General features: G+C 39.8%; 2 protein-coding genes and 1 long non-coding RNA gene across 4 annotated transcripts; all 3 read left to right on the forward strand.

Moving 5' to 3' along the window:
- The first annotated feature begins 961 nt into the window (after positions 1–961).
- On the forward strand, positions 962–3,269 carry yip3 (yippee interacting protein 3). 2 transcript variants are annotated; one of them, XM_089262398.1, is made up of 4 exons: positions 962–1,139; positions 1,912–1,979; positions 2,532–2,645; positions 2,709–3,269. In XM_089262398.1, exons 2-4 carry the CDS (start codon positions 1,942–1,944, stop codon positions 3,166–3,168), a joined length of 612 nt encoding a protein of 203 aa, XP_089118524.1. In that variant the 5' UTR covers positions 962–1,139; positions 1,912–1,941; the 3' UTR covers positions 3,169–3,269. The 2 variants fall into 2 exon arrangements, with proteins under 2 accessions (XP_089118524.1, XP_089118525.1); XM_089262399.1 differs by lacking the exon at positions 962–1,139 and adding an exon at positions 1,161–1,854.
- Positions 3,270–4,768: 1,499 nt separating this feature from the next.
- Positions 4,769–5,886, forward strand: HP1Lcsd (Heterochromatin Protein 1L chromoshadow domain). Its single transcript, XM_089260753.1, has 5 exons — positions 4,769–4,913; positions 4,980–5,019; positions 5,133–5,206; positions 5,264–5,407; positions 5,465–5,886. Exons 1-5 carry the CDS (start codon positions 4,884–4,886, stop codon positions 5,807–5,809), a joined length of 633 nt encoding a protein of 210 aa, XP_089116879.1. The 5' UTR covers positions 4,769–4,883; the 3' UTR covers positions 5,810–5,886.
- A 2,759-nt stretch (positions 5,887–8,645) lies between these two features.
- On the forward strand, positions 8,646–9,483 carry LOC149091187 (uncharacterized). Its single transcript, XR_016197168.1, has 2 exons — positions 8,646–9,017; positions 9,089–9,483. It is a non-coding gene; the product is annotated as an uncharacterized LOC149091187 (long non-coding RNA).
- Positions 9,484–16,875: the final 7,392 nt, after the last annotated feature.

The following is a 16,875-nucleotide window of genomic DNA, read 5'->3' on the forward strand; positions in this document are numbered from 1 at the left end:
AAACTGACGACTCCACTTGCCAGCAAGAAAAACATAAAATACATGCAAATTGCTCGGTAATTGCATAACTTATCATCATCAACCAAAGTGTTTTCTCTTGCTCTTGGGATGATGTATGTAAATGCTAATACAACCAAGAACCACAGAATTGTTTTAAGAAAATAACAGAAAAAGCTAATATATATGCATAAATATATATATATTTTATGTATCGATTTTTTATATATGTCTATATAGGGTAATTCGTATAAGTGATGATCTGGATTGAAATTATTTGGTTTTTTATACTTGAATCTATCATAAATATCACTAACCAAAGAACATGTCTGGTCTATGTGTTCTTTGGCTCGTGTTAATATGAATATGATAAATGAAGGTTTTAAAATTGGCTATGAAACTTATTTTTTAATGGATTACGTTTTAAGTATACACAAGTCTTATAATTCTTTCCCAGCTACATATGTAAGTCAAAAGCATCAATAATTCATACGTTGTTGCTTCCTTTATAAAGCCAAAAAATTTGTAGAAATCCCATTATTTTTGATCGCCTTGTTGATTAATCTTAATTGAAATATTATTAAAAACCCTTTTGCAATTCATAAGGCAAAGGTTAATTAATTAAGTTCTCAGTTAAGCCATCATTAGGTAAGACTCACAAGACTCTATAACTTTTAGCGAAAGGGGTTTTCCTTACTAACGCAGTGGTCACACGAAAGAACTGGCGGAGACTGTTAAAAACATACAAGCATGGCCTTACAAATCACAATACATTTTAAAGTACATTTAAGTAAAACGTACATTTATATATACAATCTATAATAAAGAGCTTACTCTACTTAATCAAACGAATCTTTTTTAACAATTCGAAAAAGTGCTATTCCCTTGCGATTTGTAATTATCGGGAATCGAATTTAATTTAATACTCTTCAGAGTTGTCGCAGTCCAGTAAAGACAACCCTAGGTAAGCCTATCGATAACAGTCGAAGCTCATCAGCTCTTATTGAGTTGTCATTGAGCGCGTGGAATATAAAAGTCGATTTGTATCAGCAATTAAGTTCCAGTTTTCAGAGCATTTGGATTCCTTGACGTTTAAAGAGGCGACTCTGGTTGGATTTGCTAATTAACACGTCGTTGCTTGGGTTCGTGTTGCGTTTAATTAATGGCGATCATTAAAAATTTGCATCCGATTGCGCGAATGCGAACATTTGTCCTGGCCAGCAGGCCAGCTGGGCAGAACAGGCTTGGATTATTTTTAGAATTTTAGGGCGAAGCGAAATTGCAGTTGGCCTCTACTCTTGACGGCCTTTTGATGAGCTGCAAACCAGTTGCGCAGCGATGCGGCAACAAAGTGAGCCACTGCTGTGACCCTCTGTGTAGGTGTCGTTGTCGTTGTCGTTGTCAGCGCCGGCTGAACCTCGACTTGTCAATATCGTTTACATCAGCCTCATATTGGATGCCCAACTAGAGAGTGTCAACTCCCGGACAGTCGGCCATCGGCCACCGGGCAAGCGACTACAACCCGTTTTGCTGTTAGCCAAAGTCTAAGCACAGTTGGCCCCTTGTCACTGGCCACTTGGCTGTCAGCCAGCGGCGCCTGCGGTTGACACTTTTTCGCGCCGACACGCCCGCTAATCCTCTCATGCATAGCATCTGGCGGGGTCGAGTGGCCGGCCACCGAGATGACTTGGCACGTTGAGCCGCGCGACTGAAGCGGAGACAACGCAGACAATGACAGTGACGGACCCAGCTGGTGGCCCAGACCCAATTTGTTGCGCACACACAAAACCTTAGCCATAATAACTGTGTTAGCCCCCAAAGACCCAAAGATATCGTTTACACGCTCAGCGCTCTCAAGTGACAAACTCAATAATGGCTTTGGGCGTACACAGACTAACATTTATTTATTTACAGCACCTTTATTTTGGCGAATACCTATTGAAGATGTCCAGTTCCAAGGCAGAGGCTGATAAAAAGAGGAGGTAAGACTGCGATTGGCCAGAGTAGGTTTCTCGAAAAACTTGGTAAATATTCAAAATGTTTCAGGGTTAAGTAAGTTTACCAAAAAGTGGAGGCTTAAGTAACTCTGTAGCGTATATGAAAGAGCATAATGGTATATATAATAAGTATGATATGTAACTCAAATATTTTAATCTAATGCTTAAATGCTTTCAAACAATTAACCTACTTAAATCCAGATTGTTTTTCGTGTCTAGGCTAGGTCAGCTCTTATATTCTCTCGTATACGAGTGACACTATTCGATTATTCATTAGATTTTAATAAAGTGGGGACACACTTCATTGAATTTCATACATTTTGTTAAATAACTAACTAAGATTCACATAAGAGATTGAAGCGAGCCTATTGCTGACAATCGGTCGCACCCGACTGCAACCTTACGCGATTCGCACTCTAAATGATTTGAGAATGCCTAACATGCATAAAATTAGAAAGTGAAGTGCTCTTCGAGACCTTTCAAAGTTAACTCTTGTTCTTACTTAATAGAATTTTCTTGATTCTTCCAATTCCTCAGCCCTAAGGCGCCAAGCCATGGCAGCGTCATGGTGGGAGTTTCATTTGCTGATGGCATTATCTTGGCCATCAATTCAGTGAACAATCTGATTTACTATTTGGATGATCATATCTAGTAAGTTCATCTTAACCTATAATATCCGCCATCCCACTAGTGTTGCTCATCAATTCATTTTAGCTGCTGCGCAAATGGCGCCGGATACGATCGCGAATTGTTGGTAGACGTGTCCACAAAACTGGAGGGTTCGCGCGTGGCTCGTTCTCAGATTTTGGTGTCTCAAGCGGTGGAACTGATTAATAGGCTGTGTGACCAGGCAGAGCCCACGGACCTGCTGCTGGCTGGCGAGGATGTGACTGGCCTGCACTTGCTGACAATGAAAGCCCCGCACACCACTTCGCTGGTCGATTTTGCGGCACTGGGCGACGGAGCTACTGGACCGTCTGGACCCGCCGAATATCTGAAAGCCCACTGGCAACCGGACATGACTCTTAAGCAGGCGGAAGCTCTGGCCCGCCGAACTGTCACCTTGGGTAGTACGAAAAATGTTTGCGTCGATGTGTGCATCGTATTCAAGCAACCTCCTCCTCGGACGGAATGCCTGACCTCTCTGAGGCGTTATAATCAAAAGCAGAGCTAATTTAGCGATCCATTTGGTCTGACTGATTTGCTGTTAATTCTTAAATGTTTATCTGGCAGCATAAATAAATGAATAGCTGATGCTCCGCTGGCTCTAAGTAATTAACCACATTTCTCAGCGTTCGAGCTGGGGCAGCCAGGAATAGATTATCTCCCTAGATGTAGCCGTAGCTGTAACAAACGTCCTGCTCGCGTCTCTCCGGGCCAGATGACTATCGCAATGCTGCTGCTGCAGGTAAATGCAGAGTAAGCACAAATGATTTATGCGCCCGGGCAGCATATAATTAATAATGATTAAAAGCTGGCGCCCATCAACAGCCCCAGATGGACAACATGGTCATAAGCAACTCGATTCCTGGGGCTCCACGACTAATCGCCACAGACGGACTTTCCTATGAAATGAAAAGTGGCCGAGTCAAGATCAAAATCCACTCTCAGGCGCCCAGCGGACGACCCGCTGCGTCTGGATTAACTTGAAATTTATACATGTATATAAATATGTATATATGTATATATATGGCATTTGAATGTTCCATATTGGGCCACGAGTTCACGATTCATTGCCTGGATGCCTGTTTGGCCTGTACGGTGAGCCCGCTTTGGTGCTGTGCGTGACCAGGTTTCATTTTCATTAGCCTCGTTACGTCTCGTGGGCTGTGGAGCTCGGTGTGTGGTCCGACAGCACCTGGGTGGCATTATGTTGTCAGCCTCTTGATATTTACTGCAGCAAAACTTACTAATTGATTTCTGCCCAAGTTCCGCCAGAGGGAGGGAGTGAGAGAGAGATATATCTGCCTGTTTTTTGTGCGGTGTCATAATGGCAATTATTTTAATTACATATTTAGTTGAACACGCCAAGCATATTTATACAATTCATATTTGATTTAGTGGGTCTCATCGGGCTTCTGATAGTGGCCACATCTGTCAGTGAGCGGGATCCTTGCTGTAGTCGCCAATGTCCTTCAGCACGAACACAGTTTGCCTTTGAAGTGTAGATTGAAGCTTCTCGAATGCTTGCGTTTGCCATCGTCTTTCTGTAAAAGAGCTCAGAGTGAATGGCTATGGATGAGGAAACTCGATGCCAAGCATTGTGAGCGTAATTGCTGATTGCCTTGAAGCTCTTCATAATATTGTTGAGGCCCCATAGCCAGCAAGCCACAAGAAGTACCTATCCGTGTACAATGCACAATATTTGAAGATGAAACTGCATTATCTTCAAATTTGTATTCGGGCGTATAGTCCATCTATTGGATAACTCAACAAAATTGAGAGCTAGGTTCATCTTGAACGATTCTTACCCGACATACATATGGTTTTCCCGCAACTAGGCCAACCCACTTTACTTTAGATTGGTCCATCTTGTTTCTTTCGTGAATATCATGCGACTTATCAGGAGTTTCAGAAAGAATTTTAGGAAACGTCTTAGGAAAATTTAGGAATTAAAATCAAGTAAATCACATCCCAGAAGTGAAAACAAGAATTATTTGATTGATATTAATTCTTTATATTCGAATAAATTATTCTGAAGATTCTTTTGAAATCGAACTAGTTCCTTTGACACTCGATAACGAAAGTTGGCTTGTGCAGCTCTGGCAAATGCACGTTGCTTCTTCAGCAATCGACAATCTAAAGTTCACGTGGTTGGTTGCAACCTGCAAGGCAAATATCTTGTCAAAGCTTCTAAATATTTCGCAAGTCAGCATCATCAACATTAAAATGGGCAAACGAAACCCCGAAACTCGATCGGTAACTGTTTTTAAATCATTGTATATTTAAACATTAACTATATGTGAATAAACAATATTAATTTAGCAACCCCGCGGAAAGGTGGCTCTTGCAAAGGAAATGCAACGTAAGTGTCTATTTATATGTACATACAAATGTATCTATATATTATATGTATTTATATGCATACACTTTTTTTTAAATATTTCCATATTTCCCCTCCATGTATTCCCTCGGTAGCTGCTGCTGCGGCTACTGCCACTCCACCTATTGCTCCAGAGTTACCAGCCGAGCCCCCCGCACGGCGTCCACATGTAAGTTGTCACCATCTTGTCAACTCTTTGTTTGCAATTTACTCTCGCTTCTGATAGGGGATTCCACGAAAGAGATCGTTGGATTCGACTACCGAAAGGAACGATAGTGTTGTCAACACTAATGCGGTGCTGCCAGCTTCCTTGCCGGAGCACGACAAGTGCGAGGCCGCGATCAATGATGGTGTTGCACGGCAACCACGAGTAAGTTTTCACTTTGGTTTTGATTCGTGTTTCCCCACATATTGCCGCTTGTTGCAGGGACGTTCTCGTAGGAGACCGTTGGGTGCTGCTCCTGCGTCGCGAAGGGAGGATAGCCTTGTTAAAACCAAGACTCTGGAAGCACTGCAGCGCTCTTTGAAGGAGCACAACCAACTCCAGGCCACGGTACCCAATGGGTTTGCTCGCGGCCTGAAGCCAGAAGCGATTCTCGCCGGGTTTAAGTACGAAAATGATCTGATGTTTGCGCTGAAATTTAAAAACCGTAAGAATCCCGAGCTAGTGACCAAACAGGAGCTAAAGCTGCGTGCTCCGAAGATGCTTATTAATTATTATGCAAACCATTTGTATTTTCCCAAAGAGGATACACCTAAGAAACCCATGTAATTATTTTGGCTTTTGCTTAATTATTGATTTGTTCAATTATATACTGATTATATAGGCATGTAATGCCAAAACTGAAACTTTACTGCTTTGCCGCCATCTTGAAACCCTAGAACAAATCAGAAAACTCAAAGCACACATACAATCAGAGTTGTATGCCTGGAATGCATGCATTCGGGGTGAATGGCATAGAAATATGTAAGCATGTGTGCACATGTATAAATATGCATATGTATGTGTGTTACTACGTACATTTAATACTAGAAGTTTCTCGCATATGATATGCCAGCACATATGCACATTCTATTGAATATTTGCCAAATACCAACTCATATTTATCAATTTCTATATTTGCAATTGACATCTATTTGAGAAGCTGGCATCAAAGAGAAGATTGTGGAAGCATCAGCATCAAAATTATTCAGCAAGTTATCCATTTCTATTTACTCTCCACTACCAAGTACTTCCATCTTTGGTTCGGATGAGACTAAAACTATACATATGTTAACTTTGTGCTCTGCCTTTGAATGCTTGACTGGAAACTCCATCATCCTTAGGTAGTCTCCACTTAGGTCCACTCCACTTTCGCCTGTTACATATATTTTAAGGAAGCTATTCTACGCTGATTTCCTACATAGAATTGGTTCAGGATGAGGAGCTGGGACACCTGTCCAGCAGACACCTTTAACACATTCATTCGGCATTTGTAGCGCTCAACTGTACAAGTTACATAGATGGATGTTACATGCACCGCCAGGAAATATTTCTAAAAGAAATGAATATATGAATCAACATACGTATTTATTTATATCTAATGTTCAAATAGTGGAATGTATGTACATACGTACATACATATGTATTTATTTTTCATTTGCCTAGCTCCGTTTCTTATTTCGTTTATGTGTGTTGGCAATGCCATAGAAAGCGAGTATCACTCTTCGATAATTCACTAGAATTTCTTACATATATAAAGTAGGGACACACTTCCATTGAACCAATTCGATACCTTTTGTTGTTGCCTAATTAGTAATTACAGAGTCATATAAAAAATTGATGCGAGTTGCTCCCGAGACTCGTGTCCATCAAGATTGCAGTATTATTACCGATCAATCAATTAGTTATAATATATGAAGTTTTACGGCTACTGCAGAATAGGAGATGTATTCTTAATACGTACGTACATATGTATGTATGTATGGGTCTGTAAGAAATGTGCCGAAATGCTGAGCGCAGGCTCATCCACAATAAGCATATTTCTTGTGTAAGCCACAGGTGTCTTTTGGGCACACCTTGCGTTCATCATGGGAGTATTTGCTTTAAGCATACAGATTTGCAAAGTTAACGTCGCATTAAGGCAACAATCACACTCTGGTTCGCATATAAATTCAACTCCAGGCCAAATGTAATTCTCGTACTCTCATATATTCAACAGCATTCGCGACTTTTCGCAAGGAGAGGCTACCACAACTACAACTACTACAACAGCAGGAGCAGCAGCAGGAGCAGCAGCAGCAGAAGGAGGAGGAGGAGCAGGCGCAGCCGCAGCAGCAACAGCTCGAACGATGGAGCAGATAAATTTTCATGTTGTCACACCTGCGTCGTCGTTGCATGCACATAAATATATATGGCTGTCTGTATGTGTGTGCGAATCGAGCCGCCAAAAGGTGGCATTGCAACAATTTCAGTCGAAATAAGATATCAAGGGAGAGGCATTCAGTTCGCACCCAGCTTGCCCAAAGAGGTGTAAAAAATTGAAAGCGAAATATTATTAAAATGCCGCATTGTTGGACCCAGCGATGTTCCTGCTGCCTGTTTCTTGGAAGTTGCATCACTCTCTTCTCTCTCACTCTCTCTCGCTATCTCTCTCTTTGTCTGTCTGTGGCGCTGTGCGCATCTTTATTTATGGCGAATATTTGATTTGCGAATTTTCGTTTCTGGCACTCGTGTCTCGTGCTTCTGCTGGCTGGCATTGACAGTTTGACTGTGCGCCTCCGCCGGGCAGTCGAGGAGAACCTGGCTGCATAAATATTTGCTTATTTATGCACCAAAGTCAACACTCTCCGTACACAATGCACTCAAACTGTGCGTATTCGAGTGCAAGCGGAATGCGGTTGAAAACAATTTTTTTTTCGGCTCTACCCAAGCAACAGGTACGAAAATAAACTCACACTGCAAATAAATAACTCAGCGAATGATTAAAGGCTCTAGATAAGTGTGGCCTGAGCGACACAGATGTGATTTTAAGATAAGGAAACATATTGCACTAAGTGCTGCCAATGAAGTTGGATAATCAAAATTACGCATACGCGGCGTTGCGAAATGTTTGTTTTAGTTGTCTCACACTGTATTTTTGTAAAAATCACATTTTCATGCATAAATTTCTGAGTACTGAATGAATGATAAACCAACGATTAAGGCTCAGTTAAAAAAAACCTGTTTATTTAACTTTTGTCAGGGCGAATTGAATGTTGAATACTCCGATTCAAAACTTCTTATTTGAAAGATATATTAAAATTTTATATTCCATGGCGATTTTTGATGGCAATATTATTTTTAAATTAAATATATGTATAAAACATTATATAAAAACTAATTTCAAATTTTAAAATGTAAATGTAAATATATTAAAAAAAAATATAATAAATATAATATAAAATATAAAATTTAAAGAAAAAATATAAAATATAAATATATAAAATATGAAAAATGTATTAGAAAACCTTATTTATCTTTAAGAATATATCAAATGAGCCAATATCCTTTTGGCAGGGTATATTGGTTTATATTTACAAGTTATATATATATACAGCAGTATAAATATGAAACAAATTTCCTGTCATTCTTTTCTTTATTTTCAGAATTTATTATCATAATTTTTTAATCATTCCGCTCAAGTGGCCCCCAGTCATTGTCAGCTCTGTTGCTGTTGTTGTTGTGTTTGTTTGAATGCCAACTCCTCATGCATTGTTCAATGGAAATTAAAAATTGTTCACATCGCCTCGGCAGTTTATTATATGCCGCTGTGGTCTGTGGTCCGGCTCCGAGCTGAAGTTGGAGTTGTTGTTGGAGCTGGAGACCCGTGTCCGGTTCTCTTAACTGCCCAATCATATTTCACTGCCCAGCCAGCCAGCCGTCCAGCCAGCTCATATGGCGCATAAGGATAATCGCGCGCATCCTTTTGGCACTCAACCGCACGCCTCTGCGTCTGGGGGTAATAATTTAAAAAATTGCTCTATTATTTATTTGAGCATATGTCAATGAAATTTATTTATTTATTCACAGCAGCAACAATAAACAAAATGCCTGTGAAGTCAGCGTGCCGTTAATGAGCAGCATGATGGCTGGATGCATGCGCCAGTAGGCGGCGGCATATAGGGCGGCAACAAGGGCATGGTCCGCACGGTCCTGGGGCAGACGCTGTTGACGTTAATTGACCGCAACCATTTTTTGCTGCTGCTGCTGCTGCTGCTGCAGCGTGCAGTAAATTTTAATGAAATTGCTGCCGTGCAGTGGTTGTTATTGTTGTTGTTGCTGTTGTTATAGAGGCGTGGCCTGAACATTGCTACAATTGCAACTGCAACTGCATCTGCATCTGCAGCAGCAACAGCAGCATCAGCTCAAAGTGCTGATGACACGCCTGTCAGCGACACTTTGCGCCGCTTGTTGCATGAAAACATTTTTAAAATAAAAAAAAATAATATAAAATGAAATTAAATAATACAGAAAAACGAAATATAAAATCACGCAAATTGCCGAGGCTTAATTTGCGATGCCCTGACAAGGGATAAGCGGCCAATGTTGCTGTTGTTGCCCTTGTTGTTGCTGTTGTTGGCGATCGTGTTTAATGTTTTGCCTGCTCGCTGGCCATTTTTGATGTCGCTGCATTTATAAATTAATTAAAAATAAATTACTTTATGTTGCATGTCGCATTTCATTAAGCTTAGCAAGCGACAAGCATTGCCAAGCAATACGTATTTTATAGCACAACAAAATGTGCTGGATTTCGAGTGTGATGCAAGCGTTGGAGCTAATTGGATATGGCTTATATATCATATAGAAAGACTTTTAATATACCACACAGAAAACATTTGTTTTTTAAGCCATTAATCCCAAATGAAATATAAGAAAATATTTTATTTTGCATTTATTACATGCAATATTCGCATTTCGGAGCTAAGCGAATTGGATGTCGACAAATCAGAATTTTTTTAAGACTTAGTCTGTTACTAAACATACAACACATATAAGGAACATATAGAGCAAACGCTTCTAACCCATAAAAGTTCCCCATTAAGTCATGATTCAACTTCATATTAGTTCTGGGATCCATTCACACAGGCTCGATTATCAAACCTATTTGGGATTTTAGTTTCAGTTCATTACATGAATTATTTGTTTTTCCTTACTCTGTTATTACTTTTATGTGTTTCTGCAAGCACTAGTGCACAAAATGTGCAATTCGTTCACCAAATGCTTCCATTTCTTGCCTGTTGAGCGTGGACTATAACAAAGTCATGCACTCATGCAGAATTTTAACATTTTCATTATTCTTTGAGAGAATGGTATAAGGGCTTTGATGCACATTAAAAATGCTTTTCTGCATGCAGCTTGAGAGCAAATTTACAACACACACACATTAACTAATGTGAGCATTTCTGTGCGTGTGTGTGGAACTCGGTCTGTTGGAATTTAAAAAAAGTTTTACGTACTTCGTGCTTTAATCTATTTTACGTAGAAATTATTATACGCCGAATCTAGTCAAAATGTTAATCTACGCTATATGTAATTAAATACATACACATATATAAATACAAAATATATAAAATATATATAATATATTTATTTCTCTAAAATTTATGCAACAGTCAGAGAGAGGTGTGACAGACCAAATTAAGTATTGCTTTTCCATGCCCATTTCGTCTGTCTATCCTTACAGTCTAAAAGTCCATTGCTCGCAGATTAAGTTTGTTTCCAATCATAGCTTTAGTTTTCTAGTTGCAATGAAATCAGTTGTTATTAAATTTGAGTTACTAAATCATATTTACGTTTTTGGTAACTGATTCTAATATATTTGAATTATATATATTATAAACATAACAATTAATAATTTGATTTATTTATTTCAGTTATTTATTAGTTGAAATGCGATTGATGCATAAAAATTAGGGAACTATTAATTTTAATTGATCAATTGGTACAAAATAATCATAGTTTAGGTTCAGTTGTAAAGTGTACAGGGTATATTATTGTCGCATACTGAATTTCCTCTATTTCTTTGCGTAAAGAAATTGAATAATCTATCATAAATAGGTCTTTAATTGTCGAGAACTTGGCAGCTAACCCAATTGCAATCAAAAGTGAGAAACCTTGATTTAGGATCCAACACATGAAATTGATTCATGTCTCGAATTGAAAAGAATTTAATTAAGCACGCAAGCTGAAATGAAGAGAAGAGAAGTCTTCTGCAATTTGCCTAAAACTAACAAACTAAGTTAGTTAGAAAGACACCCAGAGGGAGGAGAGAGCAGAGAGGAGCGGGAGATATTTGGCACAACTGCCGCTGGCTAATTCCGAATTTAATTTGAATGACTTGCTAGTATGTGGGCTGGTTGGGGCGCGGCCAGGCAGCGCTGCTGTTGACCTGACCCCAAAGATTGCACAGCAAACAGAACTTATGAAACCAACAAGGAGGGCCGGAGGGGCGTGTCGGTTTGGTTAAGTGGCAAAATAACAAAGGCTCTTGAAGTTCGGACTCGAACCCAAACTGGAAAAGGAAATTACAGACACTCTGGACGTTTGGTTCGCAACAAAACCGCAAATTAGTTGGCTGCCTCAACGGGCCACAGATGGCACAGCAGCAACAATGAGAAGAGCCATAACAAACAACATGCGAGCTGCCAGTTACCAGTTGCCCCCAATGTCAAGCGCATCCACATCCACATCCACATCCACAGCCCAAAACCAAAGCGAGAGACAAAATAAATAAGAAAATATTGTTCGAGCTGCCATTGCCGGAGGCGTCTTTCCAGGAATCCCAACAAGAGCCAAGAGCCAAGAACAACAGCAACAGCAACAGCAGCAGCAGCAGCCGCATCGGCAGCATCATCGTCAGCATCTTCACCCTTCATGACTGGGCTTCCTTCGTCTGGCTGCTCTGCTGCTGCAGTCTCTTATCAGCTCCCGCTGCTCGTGTCCCACTTCGACGAAATATACAAAAATTGACGCGCGCGTCGCTCCAAATCGCCGTCAACGTTGTCATCGTCGTCCCTCGTATCGACTCCATCTGCATCTCCATCTCCATCGGCATCGGCATCTCCTCCATGCGTACTTGTATGTGCACTTAGATGCCATCGCCAGATAAGCTGACGCAGCCCGGCCGAGTGGTTGCGACTTGAGCTGGGCCGCTCCACGCTCCACACACCATGCTCCACGCGTTCGCCTTTGTTCATAAATTATAATTTTATGATCACGAACATATTCGTGGAATATGTTGGCGTATGGCCTCGTCCCTTGGCTCCGCTCCATTGTCGCCATCGTCTGCGCGTTAAATATTAAAGTGTCTGCGCGAGAGACTGCGAAATTGGCTTCGCTCTGCCCTGGTCCCGGGGCAGTGTCATCGTTTGTGTTTACACTAATTGAAGAACTCGAACGTGGACACTCGCTCCGACTCACTTCGTCACAGCCATGGACTGTTTAACAGCTCCCATGGAGCTCTCTCTTTCTGACTCTCTCTCTCTCTCTCACTTATTGTAATCTCAATGTCAGGCGGCTTCCGTGGCCCATGGCGCAGACGCCGTTGCCAGTTCCCAGTTCCCAGTTCCCAGTTGGCTCGCCTGGCTAATCGTAAAAACTCTCTAGCCTAGGCTGGAAATTAGTTTGTTTAAGTTTTCGCCGACTGAGCAGCAATGGCAAACGATGGGTCTCGCGCCTTTATTGAGGCTCGTAAATCAATTAGCTCGCACCGACAGCTGAACTTCAAATATTGCATTATTTATGCCTTTTAATTAGCATACTCGAAGACTTCACACCCAGTTTTAGCGCACGCAATTAAATTCGAAGATTTTTCAAATGGAGATTCCAAACTCAAAGTGCTTGCCGCATCGCACTCAACGGAACGAGGGCGAGTTTGGCCGGAGTAGCGCACAAATTCGGACTGTTTTTATGCCCCGAATTCCTATCTTCAATGGGCACAGCGTATAATGGTTTTCTTAAAAGCCAGCAGGAAGCATGGTCCACCTTATGCAGCATATTGTTAATTGGAGTGAGCAGTCGAGTTGATATTAGTCTTCCTGTCTCGTTGTCTCTTTGCCTATGAATCTTGATACTTAAAGAGCTTCTAATTTTACAGGTGGGTCATGAAACTTTACACAGTCTTATTTGAAATGTCTGATAGCTTTTCTATTCCCTTGATGTCACCTTAAATCTATATTATCTTAAGTCATAACACTTACTCTCGCTAGAGTCATCAAATTTTATATTGAGATATCATATTTATTGATTTTTAATGTATTGTAATTTAAACATAGTTATTTTTAATGTATATGAATATATAAGGATTGATAGAAAGTAAGTATACAACGTTTATCTTATCTTATTATTATGATTATATATAACTATAACGCATTGTGTTCAAAACCCTTACTATTTAAAAAATCTCTTTGGTGCTCTTTAAGTATCAAATAGATAACTTCTGCAACTGTACATGGTACTTGTTTCACTCAGTTGGACACTCTGTGTGCATTAACGATTTGGTACTCAATTGTTATTAGAAATATTCTCAAATGAGTTTGAAGAGAAATCGTCACGTTTCAAAAACAATCAAGTAATGATGGTGATTAGTGACTCACTTAATGTGGAATAAATCTGGTTTTTGTTGATTGGTATTAATTCATTAATAAATGATTGGTTGTAAGTCTAAAAAGATTATGATAAGATTAGACCGATGTCTAAATTAATATAATCATTTATGTTAGCTTATATTTTTTTTTCTTCGACTTTCTTTCTTTTTGAAATAATACAAAATATATTTTATATTTTTTTACTTTTATTTGTATAGGCACTTCATTTAACTTATGCATAGCACTACAGAGTAAAGGAATTACTAAGCAACATATTAGAGATAAAGGTAACTTCTAAGATTAAAAAAAAAATGAACTCCTTGATTCGATAAAGTGAATGAATAAATGAAATTAAAACTTTCAGAATATAAAATAAAATAAAAGTTAAATTCAAAACTAAAGAATATATTTTTGATTATTTTACAACAGTCACAGCTCTGAAAGTAACTAAATCAATTTAACTATCCAAATAATCTCGAATGACTTAGGCGAGCGTGTTTCATATCAAGCAGCTTGTTGTCAGCTAGCCCACGTTGCCCTTGTATTCAGGCGAATTTATTTAATGTGCAAATTATTTATTGTGGCTTTATTAAGTTGTGACAATTTGTTTTATGTGCAGCCTTTTGCATTTCATGATATTCATTATAAAACAACAACACAACAACAACGACAACAACAACAACAACTGCAGCAATATAAACACATTTTGCCTACGTTTGTGCAGCTTAATTTGAATTTGCAGCGCTTAATGAACTTTTGCATGCAATAAAGTGAAATTTAATATAACTGCGTGGCTTTATAACCGGCCCCTGGTGAGGCCTCTTCGTGGTCGGGATCCTAATTAGTTCCTTCCGCATAATTGTGCATGGAGCGAGCAATTTTCATATTCAGCTGCAGCAGCTAAATTAATTTATTGTTGTGACCCGCAATGTCGAGCAACACCCATTGCTGGAGCTTGGCTTCGCTTGGCCTGGCGCATTTAACCAAATCTCTGATGTCGTGTGTCATGCTAAAAGTTTCTCCTCTGATTCACGCCGATTTTTTCTGTTCTTCTTCGAATCGATTGCAATCCATTAGTTACTCAATTAAAATTATTTGGCAAGCTCTTCAAACCTTTTGCAAACTTTTAACACTCTCTGCACTGTCATAAATCTCCATTTGCTGGCAACGAGCAAAATATCTGAGGACACAGCGTCCTTCAACACCAGCATCATCATCATCACCATCACCATCATCATCATCATCATCATCATCATCAAGTTGCAGTCGGTTGCTGGTTTAATTCCCTGGAAATCCAAGTTGAAAGTTGAAGGCAAATTAGCAACAGCGTCAAAATTGCGCCAGCGTGAAAATTAGAATTAAAAGCTGCAAAAGTTGCCAAGCAGCTAAACAACAAGAAGAAGCACAAAGTTTTCGCCTCAGCAACAGAATTAGCCAAAAATGGAATTACTGCTACTTATACAATGTGTATGTGTGCGTGTGCGAGTGTGTGTGTTTGTAACTGTGTCCTGGGAAAGTGCATTGCTCTAAATGCTATACAGAACATTTTTAAGGATTATTTGTAAGAGAGAACAGAATATTTTGATCTACATAAAAGAGTAATTATTTGCCATAAATAATTAAATCTGTAGAAAATGAATAAATGGATAAATAAATTTGTTCAGTGATTAAAAATTTAATTGACTGATTGCCTGAAGACTGACTAACTGACGGATTTATTGACTAAATGGCAAAAGAGCAGCTTGACAGCTTTGACGTGCTGACATGCTTGTGCCAGGCTCAAATATCACCCCATTCAGGTCGAAAGGATCAAATATTTATAGCCCGTAAACAGAGAAGAACTGGGTCAACTGAGTGTTAAAAATTAAATGTGTTCAGTTGAGTTTATAAGGACATATATACATATTATTATATTATTATTTGTCTATATTATAATAAAGCTGTTATTTTATCTTCATTCTGAATTGCTTTAGCATTAAAATAATTTTTATAAAGGGTCATATTCATCATACTATCTTCTCCAGCTTAAATTCTGTCATACTTTTAAGCACCATAAATAAGTTTCTTAAAGAGAAAATTCAGTCTTGTTTCGAAAAATAAAATAGAAATCTGAATATGTAACATTAAAGAGTTTACTTTCAGGTTCGCTCAGCGAATGTTAAGTACTTTCGAAACGTATTTTCAGATTCTTGCAGCCAAGTTAAGCCAACTCAACTGTAGATTTCACATAAATGCCGCTATTGTGTCGTATTCCAATTATGGAGCAATTACACATACAAATATGTTGGCTATGTGCCCGCATTTCACACCTGAGGCACACTTCAAACTGGAACCACAATGCAATTTGGAAGGACTCTCGAGCAGCTCTTCAATGAACGAGAGCCCAGACGTAGTGTAGTTGCTTGTGGTTGACCGTGAAGCGAACTTAAGAAATCCCACTTGAACTTCCAATTGCGAGTGCGAAACTGCGAAGTAAATCAGAGCCACAGCCAAGCAGGGTGTGTTAGGATGTGTGTGTGTGTGTGTGAGAGAGAGAGAGAGAGAGAGAAAGAGGGATAGAGTACGCGTATTTGCTGTTTTGGATATTTTTGCTTTTTGAGTGTATTTCTTATATTTTATTACAACGCTTTATGAGAGGGCCAAGCACAAATCTGTTGGAAGCGCAGCGCACTGAAATTAATTAAAAACGCCCACATTTCAGCGATAAATCAGCGCCGAATGCAGCGGGTGTGGTGGCGGGAATCGGGACGTGGACCTGAACGTGGCCTGGAGCGGAAGCAGCGGACGGGGCTGGGGGACGGGCGTAGCGGCCAGTGACGACGAAGACCGAGGGCAAGATTAAACGACAGCAGCAGGCGATGCCACACATATATGTTACCCACACACACACACACAGATACTCTCTGCACACACACACACTCACAGAACTTGAACTCGTGCGGTGCCATAAGTCGCCCCTCGTTTGCCACGCCTTCGACCCGTGAGGGGCCGTGTTTGCTTAAGAGCCACTAATAATCCATTGTTGGCTTTTGTCCTTGCCGCCTGTTGTTGCAGCTGCTGTCGCTGCTGTCGAACCGCAGCAATCGAACGCAGTGCAACCAAAAGAAATTGCATGTTTAACAAGCAGCTTTAACAGCGTACCAAAAACAACAGCAACAACAAAAACAACAACAACGACAACAACAAGAGCATAAGAGCCACATTGTGAAGAACTTTTGGAAAACAAAAGTT

Source organism: Drosophila navojoa, chromosome 5 (genome assembly GCF_054131105.1).
Source record: "Drosophila navojoa isolate 15081-1374.11 chromosome 5, UAZ_NAV_1.0, whole genome shotgun sequence".
NCBI classification, from domain to species: Eukaryota; Metazoa; Arthropoda; class Insecta; order Diptera; family Drosophilidae; genus Drosophila; species Drosophila navojoa.